At 38.3% G+C, this 17,298-nt stretch overlaps 1 protein-coding gene across 4 annotated transcripts; it reads right to left on the bottom strand.

Moving 5' to 3' along the window:
- Nucleotides 1-902: 902 nt before the first annotated feature.
- Nucleotides 903-16,856, bottom strand: uimc1 (ubiquitin interaction motif containing 1). Of its 4 annotated transcripts, none has more exons than XM_084137402.1 (18): nt 16,455-16,856; nt 15,742-15,817; nt 15,510-15,637; nt 14,511-14,765; nt 12,514-12,996; nt 11,437-11,503; nt 6,798-6,895; nt 6,054-6,425; nt 5,677-5,925; nt 5,361-5,422; nt 4,687-4,802; nt 4,549-4,613; nt 4,211-4,448; nt 3,382-3,442; nt 3,194-3,284; nt 2,086-2,134; nt 1,915-1,960; nt 903-1,815 (listed from the first exon to the last, which is right to left on the bottom strand). In XM_084137402.1, exons 1-18 carry the CDS (start codon nt 16,557-16,559, stop codon nt 1,656-1,658), a joined length of 2,721 nt encoding a protein of 906 aa, XP_083993528.1. In that variant the 5' UTR covers nt 16,560-16,856; the 3' UTR covers nt 903-1,655. The 4 variants fall into 4 exon arrangements, with proteins under 4 accessions (XP_083993528.1, XP_083993529.1, XP_083993530.1 ...); XM_084137403.1 differs by having other exon boundaries at nt 5,680-5,925; XM_084137404.1 differs by having other exon boundaries at nt 11,461-11,503.
- Nucleotides 16,857-17,298: the final 442 nt, after the last annotated feature.

Genomic DNA, 17,298 nt, shown 5'->3' with positions numbered 1-17,298 from the left:
CACATACAGATCCTCTCCAGCAGATACCGAGACAATATTCGCATATTTCAGTGTCAAATCACATGGGAACTTGTTCTGAGGCTTTGCAAATAATGCCTGCAAACATCATAACCGTTATTATTTTACACATATTGGCTCTTTATTTCAGTTGTGTTTATTTAATACATTTGATTAAATATTTTCTTTATTTAAACATAAAATAATCATAAAACTTTTCAATAAACTTCAATTTGTTTACATGAATTTTTAGTTAATGCATATAATGAACGTTTTTTTTTGTTTTTTTTTACAGCATTTACTAATGCATTTTTGACATTTCAAGTTGTGTCAATTATTATTAGTTCACGTTTTATGGATGAACATGAATTAACAATGAACAATGTTGCATTTATAATTAACCTAACCTATCTATAAAGTAGATTCATTAATGCTATAAATGTTGTTACATTACATCAGGAGTACTAATTCATCAACTAATTACATTATCATATATACTGCAACTAATGCATTAACATTGAGCCTTATTGTACTAAAATAAAACAGAAAAAGTGTCATTAAAACATTTACATGTTAAAAACTTAAATGTATTGGACCTTCAAAGTTTTCACATTTTATTTTCCACAGCAGATATGGAGTGCAGAAAACTTGTTCTGTCCATACTTTAGGACATTCTCATGAATCCCACATAACTGGGTCACAATTTCAATACAAAGTGTCCCACAGAGACGTCACCCCCTCCCTCACTGAGTGACATACATTCCTCCTGTTTCCCTCCATATTCTCTCTTTTCTTTGAGGACATTTGCACATGTGCAGGGGGAAAGCATGAAAACAGACCAATTCTTCAATCATCATCTGAATTTTCAACTTCATTACTCCAGTCTTCAGTGTCACATGATCTAATATGCTTCTATATGCTGATTTTATTCTCAGTTATTATCAATGTTGGAAAAAGTGTGAAAGAAATATAAAAGAAATTACAAAAGTGCTGTATCATACAAATTCCACAAGATGGCGCTGCCATCACACAAATAAAATTACATTACACAATACACAAATCACACACTGCTTATCCCAAACCTCTGATCCTGAGTGTGTGTGTGTATATATCCAACTAAAAAGAAACCAGAATGGCATATTAATGTTGCATTACTTCATTCCACGTGGCTTAAATATTTCTAGTCAACCTGTAGTTCATCTGGGCGGAGACTGACTAGCATGTTTAGAGAAAGACAACATATCTGTAAGCCCTTAAAATATACCCAGCACTTAAGAAGGGACATTCAGAAAACGACATGGTAAATATTTGCAAGCTTCTCAATGAAAAGACTGCTGTAAAAATGCGCTCACAAAAACTTCGATGAAGCACCGCTCAATTTCAAACCAAGCAACTCTCTTTCATATGCGTGGGGAACTTTTTCTCCCTCGTGAAATTTCACTGAAGAAAAGGGCAAAGGCAGAAGTTATGTTTGATAGGTTAAAAACAGAAACTTAATACAAACGTCATGAGCTGTCAATATCATTTAATACACATTTATAACACAACAAAGGCTTTAAATGTATAAATTTGTGCATTTTTCATTTTATAAAAAGCCATAGAAATGGAGAGGCATTGAAAAGCACAGACACCAGTGTTACTAAAAGCGCACGTCGACACTATCTTTTGAATTTTCTTTTTCTTGAGAGTCTTAGGCTGTTCTTAGAGGAGTCAATAAGGCAGTCGGTGTTCTCTGATCGAGGACTGAAGGTGTTACTGGGACAGGAAGTCATCGACGAGGAGTCTACGCTTTCAGACGTCGCCGTCACCGCGGGATCGCTGGGGAAGCATTCATGAAATGATCAGTGCTGATTTTATGGGGGGAAAATTAAAGGCATATGCACATACAATGTTTAGCAAACAATACTGAAATTGTACCAGCTGCTCTTTGTAGAAACATCGGATGGTCCAGGTTCATCACTGCCTGAAAGTGAAGAATTAAACATAATAAAAAGCCTCATCGCTCAAGCTTTATTGGCATAAACAGCAGAAATTCAATCAATATGTAAATGTATTCAATAAATGTAAATGTAAATCAATATTACACACCAGTGGGTCTCCGTTCTGTCCGTTCCAGAGCAGAAAGTAGGCCGTTTTCCTGCAAAAACACGACAATAATGAAACTCGATACAAACACAGGGCTCGACATTAACGCTTGTCTGGGACGAGTGGATTTTTTGAAGGATCAAGTGAAAGAGAGTTATAATTAGTAGCCTGATTAAAACGGCAATAACAAACTAACTAGGGAATCACCAAATTGCGAGAACGATTCAGCATTCATTTAGCGTAAGTGCCAATTGATAGTGGATACTAATACAACATTTATAATGTACTGACGGTAACCAGGTTGCGTTATCGAGAAGAGGAGAAATGGAAACAAATGAGCGCAGCACACACAAAAGAAACTCAGTTAACACACTGCGGTAAAAAAACAGTACAGTTAAATACAGTTAAGCAACATCACACGACCAAGAGTGTGAATAACATCACAACTGAAAATGTGGCTGATTTAATATGACAGTTCAATAAACAAGTAATTAATATTAAGCCACTTAGATTTTAGACGGTTGAGTCAAAGATTCAACGACTCACTGAACGAATCGTTTGAATGAATGACTCGCTCATTAAGACGGTCACCTGCCGCCACCTACTGGCGGTTTAGTGTTTAAAAGTATCATTCTTTCCAACATTTCTTATTTGTATATTCAAAAAATGTTTTAAAACAAATCTCATAACATTATTTAAAGCAGTTGTAATTTTTCAGTGTAAATTATTTAATTTGATTGGTAACAGCCCTATAGTGTCTTTTTATTCTAATTTAATTTATTGATCAAATTTAAGGATTTAAAATGAAAGATAAAGCATATATTTATAATATTAGAGGGTAAAAATGCCCTTTATAAAGGTGAAAATATCATAAATATGCAGATTTAAATATGTCAACGCTGACTGAACAGTGATGAGAATATTGCTTCAGAATAAATTATATTTACAACACAAAAAATAAAAATAAAACAAATGTTTTACTCGGACAAGTGAATGACTGATTTACTTGTCCAAAGGACAAGAACATGAAAAGACAATGTCGAGCCCTGACACAATACAAAACATTTAAAAGTGATGAGTAAGCATACTTGTTTCAGTATGTAACGGTCACCTGATTAGTTCCTGGGTCTTTCTTTTTAAAGCACGACTCAACATGTTCTGGATACTCCTGGGGAGAAAACAACTTCTCCATCTCTACTGATCTGTGAAGAAAAAGAGCATTAAAAGACAGTGTGTCGTGTCTTTTATGACACTACTATTGTAATTTATTCTCAACATGTTCATGTTTGCTTCACCTACTTGCCAGATCGCTGAGACGCCTCTGTTAAATTTCCTCTGGTCCTCTTCCGTCGGGCAACAACTACAATAAAATAAAATATTTCATTTCACAAATTTATGGACCTTTTCCACAAATATCTCACGGATAATAGACTCTATGCACACCGACTGCATATGTATTTCCACTAAAATCTCAGTGCTACGCAAACTCTTTCTGTCATATGTCTAATAACTGTTGATTACAAATAATTACATTATATATTAATACATTATTAAGTATAACCATAACGTTTTAGTAATACGTAATTCCTTTAATTTGAAGGTGGATCGGATCAATGTTAATTTGTTCTGTTATGTGACACTTCCTGAAGACTTAATTTTGTGCTAAATCTCCATACCCAGCACAGCACCGGAAGTCACGATGGACACTGATGTTAAATGCGAACACGATTGTGCATGGAGTCCATTATAATAATCATAATATTTGCATAATGAATATGATTGATCTTCTTCCCTAGATCTATTTGCACACTGAATATTATATTCAGCATACATGCTTCACACATAATATTCAGCAATATTACTGATTTGACTGTACTGACACTATAGGATGAGAACCGAACTTAGCTAGACGATGACATCACTGTTTTCTACAGAGCTGCTTTATAGCTGAACTGAACTCATTTCATATTACAGTTACTGAACGGATCTGAATAATCTCAGAACTGATTTCAGCTCAATAATGACTTTACTATGGTCTTTCATTTCCATCACTGAATCATTATTTTCCTGTTTAACCCTGCTTTGAAACAATCTGCATGGTATAGAGCGCTCTATAAATAAAGGTGACCTTGTGATTGTTCTTCCTGCTGATCTGCTTCGCCGTCACAGAAAGCGGCGTGGATCTCGATCCTGCTGAAGGGGAAGAGTTTATTGCACATGGGACACTCCATCCTCTGACCGTGAGGAGGAGCAGCTTCTGCTGGATCGATCTCCTGCTCCATCATCTCCTCCGCTGCCACAGACGCACCGTCTCCCTCCTCCACCTCCATCACCTCCATCACCTCGCTGGCAGCGCGAGACTGGGGCTGTGAACCAGGGAAGCTCTCTTATAATTACAAGGTCCTTCAATCTGCTTGTGTATTTCTTTAAGGATGCTGCCTGTGTGTTTGTATAGTGCTACTGTACCTGTGCGGGACTGGCGGGACTGGTGATCATTAGCTCTGGTGAGCTGTTTCCAGTCATCTGAGTCTCTGTATTCACATTCAACCGAATTATGTTTATGCCACAGGAAAGGCTTTCATCATCTACTGTAGAGTCACTTACCTGGACAAACTATCTCATCCTCGTCACAACCCTCATGAGTCTGGACTTCCTGTTCCTCCAGCTCAGCTGGACCTTTTATTTGAGTTTCATCTGAAATATCCCACGGAGTTTTCTTCCTGTCAATGAGATGCGATACGACAGCTTTATAATACTTTTATGATGCTACTTGTCCTTTTTTAGAGCTTCAGCACCATCCACTTCATCACTTTGAGTAATTCTTTCAGTTCTATGCCAGCTATTCCTTCAAATACTGTATATAAGAAATGAGAAAATTAAAATGGGTACATATGCAATAAAACAAAGGTAAATGATATACAATACATTTATATTATGCTATGATACATTTTTTCTTTGATGAACAGGAGGTTCAAAAGAAAAGCATTTATTATATAAATCTTAAATTAAATATAATTAATAATTAACAAATTAAATATAAATCTTTTGTAACATAATACATGTCTTGTGTCTTTTTAACTTGCAGACCCTTAAATGTTTTAAGGTATATTAGACCATACAATGCATTACAAGGCATAATTACTACATTAAAAGTACTTTTATAATGCATTCACATAAAGGCTTTAAGTAAAGTGTTCCTGAGTGTTCCACCTAGTTCTTTCAAAGGGTAGAATGTGTGACATAATTGGTGGAAACACCAGAACTACACGCTATTTTACCTGAAAGATCTATTTGCAGCTGCAGTTACAGGCTCCTCTTGGCTGAGGAAAGGGCTTTTTTCCTGTTGAGAAGGCAAACAAGATATCAGCAACAGGTGCTGTCTTTGTTACAGTCAATAACTGGAGTGTCATCTTGTGGTTGATGATGGTATTACACACACAAAAAAACCCTACAAAGCTACTTGGAGCCATGGATCATGCTGAAATTCTAGTTCTGACAACAAAATCGGTTAATTTCACACGACACCGACATCCCTAGATCTAAACAATCACCCTGATATAGAGATTACAGTAATACCAAAACCAGTATACTCACTACCTGCTCATCTTTTGTCTCTGGAGAAGACACGACTACGTATGTTTCGCTCTGTCCTCCCTCAGCCTCCTCCTGTGACCCCACCACAGACCTCTGCCTTTCTTCCTCCCTCTCTTCTTCTACCGCTTTTCTGTTCTTTTCCTTCCCTCCCTCTTCTTCATTCTCCTCCTCATCCTCTGACAGCTGAGGAGCTCTGTTGCGCTTCCATCTCCTCCCAGCGAACGGCCTCTCTGAGGAGCCAGGCAACACCTAAAAACAAACAAATGTATCATTTGACAATCTTGAGGATTGAGGAATATTCATAAGGAAAGCTGATCAGTTTCAGATTGTTCCTATAAACGCTGTAATGTGACGTTTTGACAGTTGATGTCACTCACTGGCTGCCCCCAATCTGCTTTGCGCAGCAGCTTTCGCTGGGCCTCCTTCAGGCTCTTCTCGTACACCTCCATCTGACACATGATCACACGCGTGTACTCGTCCGGGCTTTGCCCCATTGGACAGAAAGGCACTCCCCAGTAGTAGGAGATCGTGCATGGTCCTTTTCCCACTGAAGTATGTGTAGGTTTACAGTCAGAGGTTTGGGATTCAGCACCTTTGGACGCTCTTGAGTCCTCCTCCAGGACAGACTGAGACATTTGTGTGTCTTGTGTGGAAGGATCGAGGGTGATGGTAGCTGAAGAGATACAGGACTGGTTTGGAGAAAGCTTAGTCCTGATTGAAATCCTCTTGACCGGGCTTGGGAAGAGAACCTGCAAATGACATCATTTTCCAATTCTGGTTAAACCTGGATGTTTATATGTAGCTATTGGAATATTTTTGTAATCAGCATATTCCCAATAATCGAAGACATGCACATATTATATTTTTTGGACATGCACTGATACAAGTGAATGTTCATTTATGTGGATGTTTTGACCCAAAATCCTGAGTACTGGCAGATTCGAATTTCTAGAAACCAGAACATTAGCTGTAACTGGTTATGGCAATATTGTGCTTACAAGGGGCTTACATAATCGGAAATACATTCAAATACTGATTAATATAATAATATCCTTGTGCATTAACATGCAGCTGTTTTAAATTTACAAACTGTTAACTTTAAAGTACAGTATCCTGCCTACCTCTTCACTGCCATCATCATCTTCATCATCATCATCATCTGCTAAATGCAAGACCATGTGACTGGTAATTTCATTCCAAGACTGGTTTGGAGCTTTTTCTGCAGATTAACACATGATGAAATGATTAGGGTGAACCCAAGTGTTCAGAATCACAGATATTGTGCACTACCGTTCAAAAGATTATTTTATTTTTAGGGGCCAAGCCCCGAAGGGGCTATGGCACCTATTGTATCTGTTAGTTTTCTTATTAGGGGCCAAGCCCCGAAGGGGCAAGGCACCTATTGTATCTGTTAGTTTTCTTATTATTATTATTCTTCTTCTTCTTCTTCTTCTTCTTCTTCCGCCAATGGAAGTCTATGGCAGCCCTATGAACCGTACATAGGAAAATGATGAAATTTGGCACAGTTGTAGAGATAGCCATGAATAGTAATTGGACCAAATTTGGTGTCTCTAGGACCAACTCTATAGCGCCACCACCAGTTCAAAAATTCAACATTGAAATGGTTATAACTTTTGAACCCTTTGATCTAGAGAAATAAAACTTAGTACACTTGATTCATCTCATCATGGTGATCAAAATCAATAGCTTACATTAAGACTCCGCCCATTACAGTAGTAGCCATTTTGTAAAGTACAGTATTCCGTTTTTTCGCTACTCCTCCTTCAAAATTTGTCCAATTTTGTCCAAAATTTGCTCAAATGATCTTTGGACTGAGCCGCATAGAAATGACTGAACAGATTTTTTTTATTCATCTTTGTTCAAAAGTTATGATGTCGCAAACTTAATGAGGTTGACCCAAAATTGGTGTAGAGGCTGTATCTCGGCCAAAGTTTGATCAATCGAAACAAAAATTGATACACTTGATTGGAAGCATTGTTTGAGGGTCCGTGCCAAAGTTGGGAACAGCGCCACCTACGGGTCATGAGATATGGAAAATAGCTATTTTGGTCAATAACTTTTGAACAGTTTGTCAGAAAATCATAAATGTGGTATCTATGGATTCCTTGGGTCATGCCAAATCCATGCATACCGATTTTGCCAGGATGGGATGTACCACGTGTCCGCCATTTTGAATTTTGTCATAATTTGCAATAACTTTTAAACTATTTGACATATCTTCACAAAATTTAGTATGGATCATCGACACAATGTCCTGAAAGTACATGAGAAGATTGAGCACAGCGCCACCTAGTGTTCCAGAGATATAAGGTCTTTTGTAAAAACGCTTATAACTTTTGTAAATATTGTTCAAATTTTGATTTCTTTATGTCATTACATTCTTTGGCTTATGCCGATTCCGTCGATATCTCATTTGTCATTTTCCAACAATGTGACTATCCGCCATATTGGAACAAATGAAAAACAGTTTTTTCGCTACTCCTCCTTCAAATCTTACTCAATTTTGTCCAAAATTTGATCAGATGTTCTTTGGACTGAGCTGCACAGAAATGACTGAACAGATTTTTGATATTCGCTACCGTTCCTGAGATATTCATCTCCGAATTTGACCTAGCCTGTGTATGTTGCCTTATGCCAGTTACCTTAGCATAATAATTGGTTAGCATGCTAACCAGATGCCATTCTTTCTAATGTGGCTCTAGAGCTATCAGGATAACCATAAGCTACATTAGCATTAAGCTAGCTTAGCATGCTAATCTCGTTAACATGTTTTTGTGTGCTTATTCTTACACTGAAGCCTCTCCTCTGCAGCTTTGAAATTTACGTCCTCTGAGTGGCGCAAGTTGTTAAACCATGTGTCATGAATCCCGAACCATTACGGTCGTGGGTTCGATTCCTGTGTGGCACATGTCCAGACTGAAGAGGTACTGTGGCCTTAAGTGGTGGAAAAGTTGTTTTAGTTCCACACATGATGTGTATCTGAGAAAGGATCTCCATAAATATAACATGCAGCAAATTTATATAAAACATCTTCATATTGAGTTCATTTTCACTTGTACTACTAAAACAGCTGTTTTTTTTTTTTTTCAAATTTAGCACACTTGTAGTGATTGTAATGAATAGCAATTGGACCAATTTTAGAGTCTCTAGGACCACCTCTATAGCGCCACCACCAGTTCAAAAATTCAAGGAAGGGCAGGAGAGGGGCAGAGGGGGCAGGAGAGGGGCAGGGGTCAGGAGAGGGGCAGGGATCAGGAGAGGGGCAGGGAGGGGAGTGATGGGGAGAGTTGCTGCTGCTTCAGGGCTTGGCCCCTGTATTGCTGCTTGCAGCTATATTTATTATTATTATTATTATTCTTCTTCCTCCTCTTGAAGTCTATGGCAGCCCTATGAACCATACATAGGAAAATGATGAAATTTGGCACACTTGTAGTGATGGTAATGAAAAGTAATTGTAGCAATTTTTGAGTCTCTAGGTCCAACTCTATAGCGCCACCAGCAGTTCAAAAATTCAACATTGAAATGGTTATAACTTTTGAACCCTTTGATCTAGAAAAATGAAACTTAGTACACCTGATTCATCTCATCATGCTGATTAGAACCAATATCTTACATTAAGACTCCGCCCATTACAGTAGTGGCCATTTTGAAAAGTACAGTATGCAGTTTTTTTGCTACTCCTCCTTCAAAATTGGTCTAATTTTGTCCAAACATGTACTCAAATGATCTTCGGACTGAGCCGCATAAAAGTACTGTCCCCGATTTTTTTTATTCTTCTCTGATCAAAAGTTATGACGTCGCAAACTTAACGAGGTCGACCCAAAATTGGTTCAGAAGCTATAGCTCGGCCAAACTTTGATCAATCGAAACGAAAATTGGTACACTTCATCGGAAGCATGATCTGAGGTTCCATGCCAAAGTTGGGAACAGCGCCACCTACGGGTCATGAGATATGGAAAATGCATATTTTGGCCAATAACTTATGAACAGTTTGTCAGAAAATTATAAACTTGGTGTCTATCGATTCCTTGGGTCATGACAAATCCGTGGATATCGATTTTGCCATGATGGGATGTACCACGTGTCCGCCATTTTGAATGATGTCATAATTTGCAATATCTTTTAAACTATTTGAAATTTCTTCACCAAATTTGGTATGGATCATCATTAGCATGGCCCGAAGGTACCTGAGAAATTTGATCACAGCGCCACCTAGTGTTCCAGAGATATCATTGTTTTTTGAAAAAACGCTTATAACTTTTGCTAACATTGCTTGAAATTTGATTTCTTTATGTCAATATATTCCTTGGCTTATGCCGATTTCAACGATATCTCATATGTTATTTATCAACAATGTGACTGGCCGCCATATTGGAGTGAATGTAAAACAGTTTTTTCGCTACTCCTCCTTCAAAATTGGTCTAATTTTGTCCAAACATGTACTCAAATGATCTTCGGACTGAGCCGCATAAAAGTACTGTCCCCGATTTTTTTGCTATACTGGAAAAAAAAAGTTATGATGTCGCAAACTTAATGAGGTCAACCCATAATTGGTTCAGAGGCTGTAACTTGTGAACAGTTTGTCACAAAATCATAAAATTGGTGTCTATCGATTCCTTGCGTCATGTCGAATCTGAGGATATCTATTTTGCCAGCATTGGATGTACCACATCATAAGCTATATTAGCATTAAGTTAGCTTAGCATGCTAATCTCGTTAACATGATTTTGTGTGCTCATTCACACACTGAAGCCTCTCCTCTGCAGCTTTGTAAAACATGTCCTCTGGGTGGCGCAAGTGGTTCAACCATGCGTCATGAATCCCGAACCATTGTGGTCGTGGGTTCGAGACCAGTGTGGGGCGACTTTGAAATTGTGTATAAAATAATAATTTAAATTCCTTCCGGCTCTGCACTGCTGTTGGTGCTTAAATGCTAGCTGTGCTGCTGTAATTGATGTGCTTACTGTGCTTGATGTACATTAAATTTCTGATGTTTTGCTCTTCTGGCTCCGCATTGCGCTACAGCGGCTGTTGCTTGCTCTGCCTTGCAGGGCTTGGCCCCGTATTGCTGCTTGCAGCTATATTTTTACATGTTTTTGAAAGAAGCCTCTTGTCAGACTTCTTACATATGTTTTTGTAGGATTCGTTGATTAATAAAAAGCTTAAAAGAACAGCAATTATTTGAAATAGAAATCTTTTCTACCATTATACATGTCTTTATGGTCACTCTGTATAAAATTATTAACGGTAGAGTCAATAGGAGCTTTTCAACTTCAACTTTTTTTTATTAAAAAGGCTGAATAATTGGCCTTGCTGAATTAACATTTGTATGGAACCATCGCACAGAGAACCCAATAACTTGTCAGGCCCTGTCGGCAGGAACCAAACTCGCTCTGTGTGGTGACGAATACTACAAAACACAGCTCAGTCTTGCAGCAACAGTGGGTCAACCACACATGCAACTTGAAGCATAAAGTAAATGCGTTTCTATTGCCAGAACTCACAATCAAACTGCCTTACTTCTATACTCAACACTAAGCACTTCGTTTGACATGATTATACATCCCCAAAGTACCACTTAGAAATGAACTATGCAAGTTAATCTATATTTGTGTGGCAGCATTAGACAAAGATGGCAAGTTGAAAACTCTTGGTTCTAGGCCATATGTCTCAGAGTCAATAGAGCAAACATTGCCAGTATGGCCACAGTAGAGAGGAGGAGTGTAAGAAACAACATACCAGTGTCAGATTTTACATTCTCACCCTGAGTGGTTTGATCCTCCACTTGCTTTTGGTCAGGAGTTTTCTGTGAAAATGATAACACAATAGAGTTAGAACACAAATAGAGATGATAGATAGAGTCAGGGATGTTCAATCTCATCTCTGGAGATCTAGGGCGAATCCCAATTCACATTGTATGTATCCTATACAGAATGACAACGTATGGGTAACATAGTAGTTCGAGGATTTTACATATAGTACACTATTTCCAAAGATTTTTACACATAATACCTTCTTGGGTAGCTCTCCAAGAGCAGAATTGTGCAATTATAAGTTAAATCTTTGAAATAAAAATGATTAGAACATGCATTACAGAGGATTAAGGCCTGTTGACACCATGAACGATAACTATCCACACACCAATGCAGAATAACGTTCTGATTATAGAACGATTTTTAAAACTATACTTTTATTGTTATAGTTGTCATCCTCGGTGTGAATTGGCCTTTAATCCAGTCAAAACCTGATAAAATAGAACTAGTCTTTACAAAAAACATGTGAATGGGATTAGAATGAAGCTCTCTGAAGAATATCCACACTATTGTTCAAATGTTAGGGGTTGGTGAGACTTTTTAATGTTTTTGGAAGAAGTCTCTTATGCTCACCAATACTGCATTTATTTGATCAAAATACAGTAAAAACAGTATGATTCTGAATTTCTTACAATTTAAAATCCTTTTTTCATTTCAAACGTAATCATAATTCATTCCTGTGATGGTAAAGCAACATTTTCAGCATCATTACTCCAGTCTTTAGTGTCACATGATCCTTCCATCATTCTGATTAATATGCTGATTTGGTGCTTAAGAAACATTTTTTTTGTGTGTTAAATGTTAAAAACAATTGTGGTACTTAATATTTTTGTGTGATACATTTACTTCACTGTTCAAAAGAACAACATTTACTTGAAATAGAAAAGTTTTGTAACATTATTAAGTCTTAACTCACTTTTGATCCGTGCTCATAGTAATCCCACACGGCTGAACAGTAGCGTAACTGATAAACATCTACATAGTTTTAAGCTGTCCTACTTACACTTGTTTCAGTGACGTCTTCATTGCTGTTTTCGGGCACACATTTGGGGCTTGATTTCTGGGATCTTCTAGAAGGTGAAAGGCACGAATCTGGATCTGTGCTCAAACCTTGGCTTAGCTGTGGTAAAGGAGTGTCTTCATCAGGTATTTGAGTATCGTCTTCCTTCCCGTTAGCATTTGATTGGCCATCTTTGTCCTCTGGCAGATCCCTTGTTGGTCTGAAGCGATCCTGAGTGTAAACGGGCCATTTGGAAAGAGGTGAATCCTTCTGTGGGGACAGAAACCTGTCGGCGCAGGTGGAAGTGGCAGTGCTGTCCTCTGTGTGAAAGTTTATCGAGCCTGCGCTCCCCGGGATGAGTTCCTGACTCAGTTTCTCCACACACACTATAGGCTGGCGAATGAAGCTGCGATGCCTGGGGAAGACAGGGGACGACTCATCCTCCGGAGTGTCTCTGATGACTGTCAGTTTATCTGAGGTCTTGTCCTGGGAATATGCATCAACATGTGGGAAACAAAGGGGAAGGTTAATACTTTTATAATTAAAGGGATAGTTCACCCAAAACTTTAAATTCGTCATTAATTACTCACCCTCATGTTGTTCCAAACCCGTAAGACCTTCGTTCATCTTCGGAACACAAATGAAGATATTTTTTATTAAATCCGAGAGGTTTCTGAACCATCCAACGGCTTTAAAGCGAATAAAAACCTGTGCGTAATGACGTCACATGCTGTTTTGCGATCAAATTGGTATATCGAATTGATTTGAGACATTTTAAGGTGTTTCCATTCATTTTCGCACTGAATCGCACAACATTCAAGCAAACATTTGCGAACAAAGTTTTGCTAGACAAAATGGATCGCGCCATATAACGTTTCCATCAGCGTTTATCGCATAATCCGTACAGATCAAGATAAAATCCGATGAGACCGAACGCATTTCATTTGACTCGATATTCATGAAATTCAATCGAATTTTACTGTTTCCATAAGGAATTTTTCATTCGATATCACTTAATTCGGATAAAAACGTGTGGATGGAAACATAGCTAATATTGTTAAAATAGCCCATGTGACGTACAGTGGTTAAAAAATGTTATGTTATGAAGTGACAAGAATACTTTTGTGTGCAAAAAACAAAAACAAAAACGACTTTATTAAACAATTTCTTCTCTTCTGCGTCAGATCTCCTACTTCGCTGTTCGCGTAGTGTAAACAGTGCAGCGCTTCCGGGCCGGCTCACTATTGGCCGACGCTGGTCACGTGAGCACCACGACACATGCGCATGATGCTGACGCAGGAGCTAGTATAGCCAATATTGAGTCGATGTTCTGACGTAGAACCAGGAAGCGCTGCACTGTTTACACTACGTCAACAGCGTAGGAGAACGACGTGGAAGGGAAGAGATTGTTGAATAAAGTCATATTTTGGTGTGTTTTTTCACACAAAAAGTATTCTCGTCGCTTCATAACATTAAGGTTGAACCACTGTAGTCACATGGACTATTTTAACAATGTCTTTACTACCTTTCTGGGTCTTGACAGTTGCAATGACGCCTATGGAGGGATCAGAAAGCTCTCAGATTTCATCAAAAATATCTTCATTCAAAGTCTCACGGGTTTGGAACAACATGAGGATGAGTAATTAATGACAGAATTTACATTTTTGGGTGAACTAACCCTTTACCCCTTTAACTATATATGAAATAAAAGTCCAAAAACTGTATTTTTAAATGAACCTTTAGACCTTTTTTTGTTGTGTTGTGTATCATATTTTTTTGTGTGTATCATATACAGCAAAAAAGGCCTTTTACTTGCTAAAACAGTATAAACTATCAATCAGAAGAAAGAAGGTATATAATAGATTGCGTACAAAAGCAAGGTTGAGATCATTTTGACAATTTAGAGGTCTTGGAAATTTGTGTATCAAATATGATACAGTAGGCTTTATAGGGTTAAGAAGAAAACATATATAATGTGAAGCCATTTCATAAAAACTAACCTGAGAGGTAGCAGGAGTCTTGGAGACCTGAGTTAAACTCCTCGATGAAAGTTGCGAAGAGGTCACCTGTGACAGATCAGGCATTTCTTGCAGCGGACTAGCCTTTTCCCTCTCGTTCTCGCTGTGTCTCTGATCTTGCCTGGGGTAAGACAGCTTTCGTCTCAAGTGCAATACTGTATTTGCTACATTCTGCTGTGGTTGACCTGAAGAGCTGGCTGCTTCATCCTGACCCTGTGAGTCTTTTACAGCGCTCTCCTGCAGAAACACACACAGCATTTTTGATTAATGCCATTCTGCTCTTTTGGTATGAGACTTGTGAGACTTAAGGATGGAATCCACTACACATTTGCACAGACCTTCCCCTTACACCCCCTCTCCGATTTGCAGTCTGCACGAGGTGCCGAAAGTCTGCAGATTTTGGTAAGTCGGAGTTTTCTCATCAGAAAATCACATAGTGTATATGATAGGCACAGACTCCGATTTTTTTGCTTTAAACAAATTTGATATTTTGAGTCGATTTTAGAACACGTATTGTTTTCATGTGTCATCTCCTAGCAGAGGTGCATGTTGGTTGTTTTTGGAATGACTTGAAAGTCTGGTAGTGTGTGATCCTCAGTCGTTTAGTGCATGGTGCCAGTTTTTCTCTGTAAGTTAACCATTTAGAAAGTCAGCAAGTGTATAATGCCTAGTGTTTTAAAGGTGACATATTATGCCCCTTTTCACAAGATGTAATATAAATCTATGGCGTCCCCAGAATGTGTCGGTGAAATTTCAGCACAAAATACCCCACAGATCATTTATTATAGCTTGTCAAATTTGTGTGTCCCTTTAAATGAGTTTCTGCTCCAAATGGCGACGCCGGGTTGGGTAGATGCACCGGGGAGCCGATTATAGCACTTAAAGTCAGATTTTCATGATATGTCCCCTTTAAAATCTGTTCCCATTTTTAAAAGTCGTGTAGTGGATTCCAGCCTTTATGAGAAAAAGTGTTTCCCCAACATGAAGACTTTCTTCTATGGCTTTCTGCATCTCGCTGTCTTCCAGCTGTCGTCTCTCTGCGGCAGCGCTCTCCGCTTCCTGAGCGCTCAGTCTCATGGCCAAGAGCAGCATCTCTTCTTCCGTCATCTCTGAAATTTCAGAGAATTGAGGCACAGAAGGGTCTGAATGAGACGTACGCCTAATATTTCAGACACAATTTACGATTTGTTAAGAAAATCTTGAGTTGCGGTACCTCGTAGTTGGGACTCGTTCTCTCTTCGTCTCCTCCGGGATGTCCGAGAGGACCGTTTAAGGGGACTATCGTCCTCCTAAGGATAAAAAGGTCAAATCTAAAGTCGGTTTATTGTCATTTTATTCCTTTCATTTAAAATGAACCACAGTTATGTTTAAAAATGTCATAGTTATAAAAATCGCATGAAACTGAAGTTGCAATAGTCCTTTCTTCACTATTGTGACGTATATCCGAGTGAAACGGCTTCTGGAGCAAGAAGAAATGTAGGGCGGGACTTGATTTTGTCTGTGGGAAATTGATTGGATAGTTGTGGTTTGCTATTGGTCAATCTCATGTGAGTGACAGCTTGTCCTGCCCTCACATCATCAGAGAAGAGAAGTTGTTGCAAGAGGGAAGGGAAGTTATTTTGATTAAAGATTACAGGGGCACATTATTTTTGTTTTTTGTTAATGTTGTGCATTGAATCTAGAATGTTTGGAAAAACAAAAACAACACATTTTGCAATTCCATTTGGTGACGTTACTGGCATTGTAATGAGCACAACACAACACAGCCAACTGAGCCAATACTAAATATGTGGTACTAACAATGTTTAGCAGAAACAATTGTCACCATGGTATTTCTTAAAGGAGAAGTTGTTGTTTTTCCCACTTAACCAACTCTCAAACCTTTAAACGAACACACACACACACACACTAGGTGGTACACAGTACCTCTTGATCAGAATCAGATATGACCAGGGTCTCCTCATTGTGCTCCACTCTGCTGACTTTAGCTCTTCTTCCGCTTTCATCCGGTGTGCGCTTCCGGCGGGGCATCCTGCGACCTCAATAACATTAATTTTCCCTCTCTCTAACTTACACACCTTTTGACACGCTCTCTGAGACGCTACGTCAGCTAACTGCTCAGAAACTTCTGCTGAACGCGTTCAATGTTCATATCAGGTAATACAATGTTAGTTCGGCCAGTCAAAGGTTCGAAAAACAAGGATTTCAATTCCAGGAAATTTTCACAAGCGACGAAACTAGAGTCACGTGAGACAAGAGAGACCAAGAAAGACGTTACGTCATCATAGCCAAGAGCGCGCGCGCTGGATCGAATCATTTCCGTGAATCGGTTTGTTTCAAAGAACCGGTTCAATGATTCTTTTACGTCATTACGTCGCCACATGACGCTGAATTTTAAATGTACCAAAAAAAAAAAAAATCCATAGGTTCTCAAGACATTTAACAAAAAACGCAAATGCAATAATAAAATACATACAAATAATGAAATTAAAGGACATCACAAAAAATAAATAATTTACCAGATATTTTTTTGGGGAATTTTTATAGACTCAAAATAAGTTTCAAGGGCTGTTTGCAAATGAACCAATAAGGGTTTTAAGTCACTCCACTTACTCCAATGAATATGATTTTTCTAATATCAAAAACAGATCCATAATATACATGTTAATTTGGGTAAAGTAAAACTGTTGATAGATTGTTATCAGCGTGGTATATTAATCCTCCAACGTTTACATAAATCGCAGTAATTACTTTATAGGCACATAGCCTG

Source organism: Abramis brama (genome assembly GCF_963993115.1).
Source record: "Abramis brama genome assembly, chromosome: 15".
Taxonomy (NCBI): domain Eukaryota; kingdom Metazoa; phylum Chordata; class Actinopteri; order Cypriniformes; family Leuciscidae; genus Abramis; species Abramis brama.
The sequence above is the reverse complement of the archived record's forward strand: the minus strand, read 5'-3'. Positions and strand labels throughout refer to the sequence as shown.

Coding starts and splice junctions, on each gene's coding strand:
- uimc1 (XM_084137402.1), bottom strand. CDS start 16,559: ATGCCCCGCCGGAAGCGCACACCGGATGAAAGCGGAAGAAGAGCTAAA. Junction 5,926..6,053: donor AAGCAGATTGGGGGCAGCCA/GTGAGTGACATC, acceptor GTTTGTTTTTAG/GTGTTGCCTGGCTCCTCAGA. Junction 2,135..3,193: donor AAGACCCAGGAACTAATCAG/GTGACCGTTACA, acceptor GTGTTTTTGCAG/GAAAACGGCCTACTTTCTGC.